The sequence below is a fragment of the Cryptotermes secundus genome, unplaced genomic scaffold, assembly GCF_002891405.2.
Source record: "Cryptotermes secundus unplaced genomic scaffold, Csec_1.0 scaffold2635, whole genome shotgun sequence".
In the NCBI taxonomy this organism is placed as follows: domain Eukaryota; kingdom Metazoa; phylum Arthropoda; class Insecta; order Blattodea; family Kalotermitidae; genus Cryptotermes; species Cryptotermes secundus.
Window position 1 is genome coordinate 41,374 of NW_019737442.1, and position 11,940 is coordinate 53,313.

At 41.6% G+C, this 11,940-nt stretch overlaps 1 protein-coding gene across 2 annotated transcripts in view; it reads left to right on the forward strand.

Annotated features, from left to right (window-relative positions):
* LOC111870478 (myotubularin-related protein 2) overlaps nt 1-11,940 on the forward strand; it is a 46,608-nt gene that overhangs the window by 22,610 nt on the left and 12,058 nt on the right. For both annotated transcript variants that reach the window (XM_023862810.2, XM_033753860.1), the window contains exons 7-11: nt 434-750; nt 1,091-1,221; nt 3,897-4,072; nt 9,664-9,771; nt 9,856-10,040. In XM_023862810.2, coding sequence (XP_023718578.1) covers nt 434-750; nt 1,091-1,221; nt 3,897-4,072; nt 9,664-9,771; nt 9,856-10,040 — 917 coding nt within the window. The remainder of the gene's footprint in view (nt 1-433; nt 751-1,090; nt 1,222-3,896; nt 4,073-9,663; nt 9,772-9,855; nt 10,041-11,940) is intronic.

An 11,940-nucleotide genomic window follows, 5' to 3' on the forward strand; every position in this document is an offset into this window, starting at 1 on the left:
TGCCCTTTCTGTTCCCATATCTAGTATGGAAGCAGATGTTCTCTCATTACAAATTACAGAACACATCTGTCCCTTCTACCCAAACATGAAGCAGTGAATAATATTCCCGCACTGACTAGAGAACTGTGTATTTTTTTAGTGAATATAACTTGCAAAGGCTCAGCGCATACAACTGGACACAATTGGACCAGGAACATATACAGAAGAACTCATCCAATCACAGTAGCCACGCAATCTAATGCATGAATGGTCTTCACCCACTCAGACACTGGGATCATGGGTTTGAATCCCACTCAAGGCATGGATATCTGTGTGTGTCTATTCTGTAAAAAATTGTAATTCAACCCTGATGTGTTGCAACATTTGTTACAAGGCTTGATTGGCTTGATTACATAAAGACTTGGTGTTAATACAGAAACATGTTTCATTACAGGGTGTTCCAAATGACATGTGGAAGATTTCAAAAATTAATGAGAATTACGAGATCTGTGACAGCTACCCAACTGTGTTGGCAGTTCCAGCTCAGGCCACAGATGATGACCTTAGAGCTGTTGCAGCCTTTAGGAGTCGAGGTCGCATCCCTGTATTATCATGGATCCATCCAGAGAGTCAAGCCACCATCACCCGCTGCTCTCAACCGTTGGTGGGCGTCAGTGGCAAGCGTAGCAGAGAGGATGAGAGATACATTCAACTCATCATGGACGCTAATGCTCAGTCACACAAGATGTTTATCATGGATGCAAGGCCAAGGCAAGACTGTGTTAACAGGTGGAAATTTTGTAACGATATCTTAAGGATTTGGAGGTTTGAGCTTCTTAGGGTACTGAATATTAAAATTCCAGTCTTCTTAGATATGACATCACATAATCTGATAGGTGATTATCCACATTTTTTGAGGAACCTGTTGCCTGCATCTTCTGAAATGTCACTAACAGGCCATCAAACTCTATAGCATCATATCATAGATCACCGTAGTCACTGCCATAAGAACTGCAAGTCTCACATGTATCATATTTTAGTTCTACATATTTTTAAAGTTGTGTTCTTTGTTGCAAAAACAAGAGTAATGTAGTTCTCGTTCTTTCTGCAGTGCAAATGCAATAGCAAATAAAGCCAAAGGAGGTGGCTATGAGTCCGAGGATGCATATCAAAATGCTGAACTTGTGTTCCTGGATATTCACAATATTCACGTTATGAGGGAAAGTCTCAGGAAATTGAAGGGTCAGTATCTTATTGTTTTGTATGTCTTTCAAGTGGTTTGTAGAAGCTCTCCCTGTAACATGCCATGGAGGTCCATAGGGTTGTGAGAGGTCAAGGCTCCCACTTTTGCTAGACAGTTGGCTCACAGATGGCAGTAAGGTCAGCCTTACATGCCCGCTGCCCTTTACCCCCAAGGAAGATTCCTGGTACTCATTTCTGTTAGAGGCTGAGTCGACCCCAGGGTCATAGTGCAGATGGAAGGATTAGGTCAATTGAAAGAGTCTAAATGACCTCATTGGGACTTAAACCTGTGACCTTGTGACCTGTAGCATAGTGCCTCAACCAACTACGCTACTACATGAAGTAGTTTGTAATGGAATTAAGTAAACACTACACCAGAATAAGTGAATAATGCTTCCATATGTAAGGTTCCAACATGGGTAAACCTCCATATATGTGATTAATCCATGCAATGAGCATACTTTATATCTTTGTCAGTAGACTTAATTTTGGCTTTTAAAATACATTTTATCTGTGTACGTAGATAGAAATGCTAGGAATAATGAAACGCAAGTAAGCCAAAGAATATTTGTTAAAGAAATGAGATACAAAACAAGTGAAAAATTGATATGCTGCTTTCTAGAAAGAAAAAATGATTGTCAAGCATCATTTGAAGAGATGTGGCCTTCTTTTTTCTTTTCATACAACTTACGATAGCAGCTAATTTCCCTTTCTGGGGTTCGGAAAACTGGCACATGTCTTTCTACATTCAGATCTAAATCCATAATTTGTTGTTTCACAGTTTCTAAATTTGGAAACATCTGCTTGAGTTCCTGTATCAAAATTTCCTTTGAGACTCACCCATCTCCTTCAGATGCAGTTTCTTTTGTCTTGTCAGAGTTGTGCCGTTGCTCCAGTTCTGTAAGGTCCATATCAGTGAGTGACTGTGAATGCAAATCCAGGCGTTCTCTGACATTGAACAAATCAACATCTTTTCCAGTGATGCTAATATCACTTTTCCTTTTGGACATGGTGAACTTTTACAAGGTATTTTTGCTTAGCGTGAAATACAGTAATGGGAAGACACTGCTTTGTCATGGCTGCCTTGGGCACTTGCGTAAGCGAACCTGAGCTTATGGGCTGCATGATGGCACGACAAAAGCATAATCTGGCAACACTGCTTACAGGTGACAGTTTTCAGGCGATTTTTTTTGCTTTGTTAAAAGAAATTATTTCATTGTCGGCTACACTATTCAAAATTTTAGGGGGCACATGCAGAGGAATGGTATGCTTGTAAATGTTTGTAACTGTATTAACGGAAATTCAGTTTGACAGAAAATGCATATGTGGACGTTCACCTGTATACATGATCAAAGATTGTTATCTTCTCGGATCTCACACAATGTAGGCTTAAAGACCATCACCAATGTTTTGGAGGAACGTGATGTCTCCATTTTATGGCTGGAGATTATGCCAAGTATGAAAAACCGTGGTGCAGAGAGAGAGGTGTTCAAGGATAGGGTGCTGAGTGAAGCAGTAGGAGTATAAAGAATATTGGAAAGTATTGTAGCATGTAGAGACCCGTTGCTAGGTAACAGCCATGAAGCAAATAACAAAACAATACCCTCTGCTAAGCAACAGATTTTTAGTAAGCAGCAACTGAACTGAAATAGAGAAACGCTGTTTTCTGTGCAGTCTGTGCTGAGATGTTATAAGCAGGACAGCTGGAGCAGTGAGTCAGTAGTAGGATATTCACCAGACAGTATCAATGTGATCACAGAAGCTGAAAGATCTCCATTGTTAAGATCATTACCAGGAAATGGCTAATGGAGGCAGGCTGAAAAGACTTAGCATTTGCTGTAGTGATTTGCAAAGTGCGGAAATTAGCAATGGCACTCAAATTGTTCTTTAGATGTGAGGCTTCGTCTTGAACCCAGCACTTGGCTGGTTTATTTTCACTTACCAATTTCATGAAATACTATAATTGAAAAGCTAACAGCTCAGCTAGTACCGAAGTTCCTAGCATTTTATTGCATCACAAGGTTTCTTACTGTGTTCACAAGATCATTCAATTCTTCCCTATCCCATGTCCCGCGAATCCAGCCCATACACTCCTGTCCTCTTTCTTCAAGATCTCCTTATCCACACAGTATATATCCTCTCATCTGTAACTTGGTCTTCAGGTTGTCCTCTTTCCTTCAGGTCTTCCCACCAAAACTTTGTATGCATTTCATTTCTCTCCCATGTATGTTGTATGCCTCACCCATCTTCTTGACCTGACCATCCTAATAAGCCAAAGAATCCTTTTAGCACAGTGGCCCTGTATAACACTTTGTAATATGCCGAATTTGTACGGTGAGGAGTTATTCCTCTTCCCAGTCCCCAACCTGGAGGACCGTTCCTTGTTGGCTGCCTGTGACTGCTTAGTCATTGTATGCACTGTGTGCAAGTCATTCTTGACTTGAGGATGCACCGTGTCATTATTACAAAGGGCTCACTACCCTGTAGGTTTTGTCAGTATGAGAGATACAGAAGTGAACGTAAAAACCAGTCTTATGGAGTATAAACAGTCCAGACAGTTATAACATTTTTTCTCCTGTACTCGAAGTTAAATGTTTCAGTTAATGTAATTTTAAAATATACCAAAATAACATTTCAAGGTTTATGATCTAAAATGCTTGTATTGATTCTTTCAGAATTGTGCTTTCCAAACATAGAAGAGTCACGGTGGCTTACCGGAGTTGAATCCACCTATTGGCTGAAGCACATCAAGTGCATTTTGGCTGGAGCGGTCCGGATTGTAGATAAAGTGGAGAATCACAAAACGTCTGTTTTGGTGCACTGTTCAGACGGTTGGGACCGCACAGCTCAGGTGCGTCATATCGCCACACCCGTAGCTGTCCTGACATCAGTTATGAGGCAAAGGTTGATGTAGCTACAGTGTAAGAGGAGCGCTTGTTTATTTGTCTGTGTTTCAGTCTAAATGAACCCTCTTATGTAAGATCTTTGGGGGGGGGGAATTTAAATAGAAAATTTTATAATCAAGATTATGGAAATTGAATGTTAAATAATGGAAAACCCTTAAATTAAGGAAAACGAAATGGGCGTTCCACTGTAATTTGCAGCAGAAGGGAGAGGATTATAAGAAGTACTACACTGCAGTCCCCTGAATACCTAAATGTAATGTACTATATACTAGGAATAAAGAAAATGTTTTATTTACCCTAACACAAATTTCAGTGTTTCAGATTTATTCTGATAGGAAACTGTCATTGTAGCAAGGGTAACTCATTCAACATGGTGAATGCACTGAATGACTGAGGAATTGAGGTTTGATTCTTGATATGAGCAAGACATTTTTCTCTCCTTTCTAGAACCCAGACTGGTTAAGGGGCCCACTGAGCCCCCTGTACAGTGAGTATTGGGGTGCTGTTTCTCATTTCTTGCACTTCCCACTGTAGTGAGGAAAGGCAGAGAGTAAAACCTGCATGGATCAGGCTGTTCTGTTGATATACAAGGTGGTTCAAATATGACCAGGACTGATTTGTGCGTAAACAAGCCGCACTGCGCAGCAGCTGTGCGACCTTGAGAGAGGGTGAAGCCACAACCTCCACCCTCCCTCCTGTTTGAGTTAGAACCTGTTGAGTCCTGTCTGGGAGTTGCTAAAATGATGAGTGAAGAGAAGGTACCGCGGAGCATGGAACAACGCATTGTGATCAAATTCCTCGTTGGAGAAAAAGTCCCATCTGCTGAAATTCACCACAGACTCCAACAACAGTATGGGGAAGAGTGTCTCTCACGGACCTGTGTGTTTGAGTGGTGTAAGTGCTTCAGAGAGGGCAGAGAGCGCGTGGAGAATGAACCGCATGATCGTCGGCCGCGAACATCCGTCACCAAGCCAAACATTGATCGTGCAGATGCACTTATTCATGAGAATAGGCGCATCACTATCAAGGAACTTGGAGCAATGCTGTCCATCAGTATTGGTAGTGTAGAAGACATCATGAAATACCACCTGCACTATCGCAAGGTGAATGCATGGTGGGTACCACACACTTTGACGGACGTGAACAACATGGTGCGCATGCAAGTTGCCAGTCGTCTCCTATAGCAGTTTGAAGATGAAGGTGATGCATTTTTGAAGTCTATAGTGACCACCGATGAAACGTGGGTGCACTACTTCATTCCTGAGTCCCAGCAGTCATCACACGAGTGGCGGCATACCAGTTCTCCCAAACCCAAGAAAGCACGGAGGAGCCGTTCAGCAGGAAAAGTGAAGGCAACGTTCTTCTGGGACTGGCAGGGGCTTATCCATGTAGACTTTCTGACAGATGCAAGAACAGTCAATGCAGCTTATTACTCAGACCTCCTGGCAACAGACGTGAAGGAAAAGATCCGATCCAAGCGGAAAAGAGGTGGAAAGCGGGTAACCTTCGTTCAAGACAATGCACGCCACCATACAGCCAAAACAACAATGGAAACTCTCCAGAAATTGAAATTGAACCTTCTGACACATCCACCATACAGTCTCAGTTTGGCCCCAATTGATTTCTACCTGTTTGGAAGGCTCAAATCAGACTTGCAAGGCATGCGGTTTGTGGACAATGATGCCGTAATCCAGACTGTTCGGGAGTGGATATGCCGCCAACCACGAGCATTTTTTTAAAATGGCATCAGGATGCTTCCAGAACGGAAAAAATATGTTGGCTCCGGAGGGGAGTACGTTGAAGACTGACATGTGCAAGTAAGTGTTTGGCAATTATGGTTTTTAAAAAAAAATTAGTCCCGGTCATATTTCAACCACCTTGTATAAGATCTCCCTCATAACAAAGTAAAACCAAATATTGTGGTACCCCCACATCATATTGTGACATGATGCCTGAAAGCCAGAGTAGACGTTCATTGCTAGGCGATGACTTGGTGAACAGGTTCCCACAGCAATGAATAAGCAAGCAACAGTCAAGGTATTGTCGAGCTGTGATGATGGAAACAGTGGTTTCTGTTGGATCTGCCCCAAGGCCACATAACAGACCCCAGGCAAGCTGAATTGATAACTGAGGGAGTCTCTTGAGACTGCAGTCGAAAATGGTTGAGAAGAGGCGGCAGTGAATTAGTTGGAAGTTAGCATGTGATTTGAAGTTACAGTGAGACTGTTGTAAATTCATTACCAGGAAACGACTCGTGAAGATCGAGAAGACTATGCATGTCCTAATGATGTGTCATGTGGAAATCAGCAGAAGTGTTATAGTTACTTGTAGTTCCGAGTTGTGTGTATAAGTGGTCAGTAAATCCAGTCATCCAATCTAAAATCTGTCCAAGTCATTGTTACACGTGACAGTACTTGTAAGGTCCTGGTTTCAAATTACTGCTGAGATACTGACTTCTGAATGAGGTTTCTCATGATTTTCTTCAATCCTTCCAGACAAATTCCAGAATAGTACCTGAAATTAGGCTACTACTGTTTCATTCCAAATCCTTACCAATTCATTGTTCCCTTTCTTAAATTTTTGTGGCATATATTGAATGCACAGTTTCGGTTTTCAGGGTTTAGGTGCATCATATATTAAGGCCATTCCAGTATTTTGGTGTATATTGCTGTCATGATCCTTACTTGCCGGAAGGAGGACGCAGCAACATGGCCACATGTGTATTTGTGCAAGGACATTTGTGCACATGGTGCATGCTGCAGTTGAAGAAAATGTGGCAATGTGGATTGTGGTAATAGCCAATAGAAAGGGGCCATATGGTCAAGAAGAGAGCTTGGACAGAAAGAAATGAGACTAGACTTTGATTAGTTTATGCCCATCTTCATGCCTGAAGATAAGTTGTGGGGGGTGTATGATTATTTTAATGGCTTCCCTGATGTTTGCTAGTGCTTCTATTTAGTCAGATTCTCTGCCATGACTGTACTGCCAAGCTTCTGAAGAAAGAAACAGGGTCCTCATCATGCAGAAACAGTTAAGATCATGACCTGTCTCAGACTGATCAAGGACAAGGGAAAGCAACTCCTGACATAAGAATCCAGTGTGTGTGAGGTTTGCTGCATAACCAGCTGTGTTGGAACACATCAAAGAGTGCAGATGAACTTTTCCACCGAGACCTCAAGCATGGCATAGCAGCTTGCAGAATCAAGTCCAGACTAGGCTGTCTTGCATCATCTGAGAAGCCATTGAGAAAGTCAGACAAGTGAAGAAGGACTGGTCTCATATCTTCCCTCTAAACCACAAGGCCCCTTTCTATGGGGTTGCATCAGGTTCCATGCTTACGCTCTTGCTACAGCTGTGACACATATATGGTAAAACTTTGTTAATTCAGGTCACTTATGAATTTAAAGTAAATGAAATTCCCCAGCTTAAATTGTGTTTCTGGACAGGGATTACCCCTATTGATTGGGCCGAAGTGAGTAGGTTCTGCCTGAAGAAGGAGACAGAATCCAGTCTCTGAAACATGGTGTTTTAAGTAAAAACAGGGTGATGGGTATAATGTCCAGAAACAAAATAGTTGTACCCTATAAGTAATTAAATAAATAAATGAGGGTTAAAGTGGATATTCTGTCAGCTAAATTAAAAAAATAACATTACTTACAACATGGATTTCAACTACTCATCTAACAGGTAAAAGTCTTCATTAAAGAAATTGTGTAATTCAAATGGCGTGATTGAAAGTCTGATTTTTCGGTCCAAAGCACTTCAAATTAATGAGGTTTTACTGTATATCAGGATATGGCCCCATCAGATATTACTGTGCTTCTTGTCCCATGGCTTCTGCCTGTTGCGAGACCACATCCTCTTTTGTCCTCATTTTTCATGAACATGGTGACCACTATGTCTGCTGAAATACTGGAACCTCAGCATACAACATCTCTAGACCCTGAAAGCCAAAATTACTCATTATTTACAAATCCTTGTATATGGTGCGTTCAAGTTTTAAGGTCTCTTGATTTTTTTTCTCACACAATCATACAAAAAATGTGAAACTTCTGTCACTTTTCAACGTAATCTCCCTGCAGCCATACACATTTTTCACAACGTCGATGCCATGATTCCATGGCCGCTGCGAACGCTTCTGTAGGAGTCTGTTTTGACCACTGCAAAATCGCTGATGCAATAACAGCACAACTGGTGAATGTGCGACCACAGAGAGCGTTTTTCATCGTTGGGAAAAGACAAAAATCACTAGGAGCCAGGTCAGGTGAGTAGGGAGCATGAGAAACCACTTCAAGGTTGTTTACACGAAGAAACTGCTGTGTCGCATATGCCCAATGTGCTGGTGTATTGTCCTGGTGAAAAAGCACACATGCAGCCTTTTCTGACCTCTTTTCTCGCATTGCTGGAAGGAGCTTGTTCTTCAAAACATCTTGGTAGGCTGCACCTGTCACCGTAGTGCCCTTTGGAATGCACTGAGTAAGGATTATGCCATCGCTGTCCCAAAACATGGCCACCATCATTTTTTCAGCACTGGCGCTTACCCGAAATTTTTTGGTGGCGGTGAGTCTGTGTGCTTCCATTCAGCTGACTGGTGCTTCGTTTCAGGATTGAAAAATGGCATCCATGTCTCATCTATTGTCACAATTGATGAAAAGAAAGTCCCATTCATGCCTTCATCACGTGTCAACATCGCCTGGCAAATTGCCATGCGCACAGCCTTGTGGTCGTCCTCCAACATTCGTGGCACCCACCTGGTGGACACTTTCCGCATTCGCAGGTCTTCATGCAGGATTGTATGCACAGATCCCACAGAAATGCCAACTTTGTAGGCGATGTTTTCCACACTCAATCAGTGATCCTCCAAAAGAACTTTGTCAACTCGCTCGACCATGTTGTCAGACCGGCTGGTGCGAGGCCGAGATTGTTTTGGTTCGTTGTCACACGATGTTCGGCCTTCTTTAAACTGTCGCACCCACAAACACATTTTTCACATTCATGACACCATCACCACACGTCTCACTCAACTGGCAATGAATCTCAATGGGTGTCGCACCACACAAGTGGAGAAAATGAATGATTACTTGCTGTTCTTGTAACGAAAACATCACCATTTTAGGTATCAAAAACACTCCTCACCCTCACCGCCACCACTAGAGTTCTGTGTGCTGTACAGTGCTGCCATCTCTGTCATGCATTCACAAAGAGTGCACACGTATTTTAAACTAAACCACGTGTCTGTCTGCTCCCAGCCCTGAGAAAAAAATTGGAGACTTTAGAACTTGAACGCCCCTCATATCATCTAATACTATATAATCTGACCTCCTGACAGCATTATTAAATAAACCATAAGTAAATGTACAAAGTAAAAGTAGTTTGGTAACCTGAACTTTAAATTTTTACCATTGTCACTTCAAGCAAAACAAGAAAACTGCTTTGTTAAAGCTCTGTTTACAGCATACAAAATACAAGTAAAATTGTATGTGTTTTTTTTCTGTATATATTTTACCTTTATTTAAAGCAGTATCTTCTGCTACAGCTCACAGCCTTGGCAATGCTGATGCTAGATCCATATTACCGCACAATAAAAGGCTTTGAGGTTCTCATTGAGAAGGAATGGCTTAGCTTTGGACACAAATTTCAGCAGGTAAGCAGTGTGACTCTTCTTTGTTGGTGCATATCAACATTTGAAATATGTTCCTAGTATAATGAGTTTTATTTCAATTTGTAGCGAGTTGGGCATGGCGATGATCACCATTCTGATGCAGACAGGTCGCCAGTATTTCTTCAGTTCATTGACTGTGTTTATCAAATTACAACACAGTTTCCCAATGCCTTTGAATTCAACGATCACTTCCTGATTACCATATTGGACCATCTGTATTCCTGTCGTTTTGGAACGTTCTTGTTTAACAGGTAACATGTCATTAAAGTTCACTTGAAGTTCCTTTGGTTTTGGAGAAATAATATAGCTTTGGTTGAATAGTTTTTAAGGGGTTTATTTTGTTCATGGAGAATTACCAAATATATTACTGTCTTCTGGGACAGGGTGCCACATATTCTGGTAGATCATTACAAACGTTTTAGAGGAACGTACTGTTTCCATCTTCATTATATCCCTATACCCATAAAGATCAAAGCAGCAGGTTGCTCTGAAATTAACAGTTTACCAGATTATGCAGCATCACATACTAGAAGAAAGAAAATTTCAGAGATACCATCATGAGAATTACCAAAATTTCTTCTGTATTGGCCTCCCCCTAACACTGTAATGGTGAATTGTTCAATTTTAATCTCTGATTCTGTAAGAGTGTTTTTTTCTTCTCATCTGCTGTCTAAAAATGTAAGAATTAGAAAATACAAAACCATAATTTTGCCCATGGTTTTGTGTCAGTGTGAAACTTGGCCTCTGACAAGAAGGGAGGAACATATTCTGAGGATGTTGAGGAGAATATTTGGACTGAAGAGAGATGAAGTGACAGGAGGTTGGAGAAAACTGCATAATGAGGAGCTTCATAACTTGTACTGTTCTCCAAGTATAAATAGAGTGATAAGTCAAGGAGGATTAGATGGGCATAGCATGTAGCATGAATGGGGGAGAGGAGGAATATATATAGGGTATAGGTGGGAAAGCCAGAAAGAGAGAGACCACTAGGAAGACCTAGACATGGTGGGAGAATAACATTAACACTTTGCGGACTGCGCGCCCTTTAAAAGGTTTTTTGCTTTTAAACATGGCGGACCATTCGCATATTAACAGGTTTTTAAAACACGATAAGTTGCAACACTATGCATCTCTCTGGCTCCACCTAGCTAGCACGCAGCTGCGTTATAAGGCTCTGGAATGTCTGCTGACCAATCAGTTACTAGACCTCACTGTAACTCTGTGTCCCTGCAAAGGAAAATAAATGCCTTTATTTCTTCAAGCTGTACATAGCAAGCTGTCAGTCAGTAGTTCAATATGGATCAAAGACCAAAGCGGTTGACACCCAAGCGATTTCTTGGAGAACAAGAAATATCTGACTTCTCCGATGAGCTATCTGACGTCCCTTGTGAGTCTGCTAGTGATAGCGACTCACAATCTGATAGTGAGTGTGGCAGGGGCGAACAAAAAATTGTGACCACAGACAGTGAAAGTGAAAGTGACCGTAGCTCCGACGAATGTGTGGGTAGCAACATTGCAGGGACAGCCACATGGGGAAAAGTAGACAAAACGCCTGGACAGTTTACTGGTGATCCAGGGGTGAAACAAATGCCATCGGACCCTACGCAAGTGTCTGAAGTAGCTGAACTGTTTTTTGGAGATAGTTTCTTTGACATGTTGTGTCAGGAGACCAACAGATACTATCTCCAACACCGTGAGGCGTACGACAGTACCTATAAGGTGTTGAAGAGGGTGGATGTCACTTCAGCAGAAATGAAACAAATTTTGGCAATAATCATTCTAATGGGGTTTACAAAGAGGGATAATTTGAAAGACTATTGGTCCACTGATCCATTTTTATAAATTCCCATTTTCGGCAAACTCATGAGTCGTAAGAGATTTGGACAGATATGGTGGTGTTTGCATTTCAATAATAATAACTGCAACCACAATCAACGGGCAGGCTTTTCAAAATTCAGACCTTATTAGACTTTTTCGTTGAGAAATTTCAGACAGTTTATAAGCCAGAGCAGCAACTGTCTTTGGACGAATGTGTGATTCCTTGGAGGGGAAGGCTTCATTTTCGAACGTATAATCCTGGGAAACTCACAAAGTATGGCCTACTTGTTCGTGTAGTCATGGAAAGCACTTCAGGCTATATTGGAAATTTAG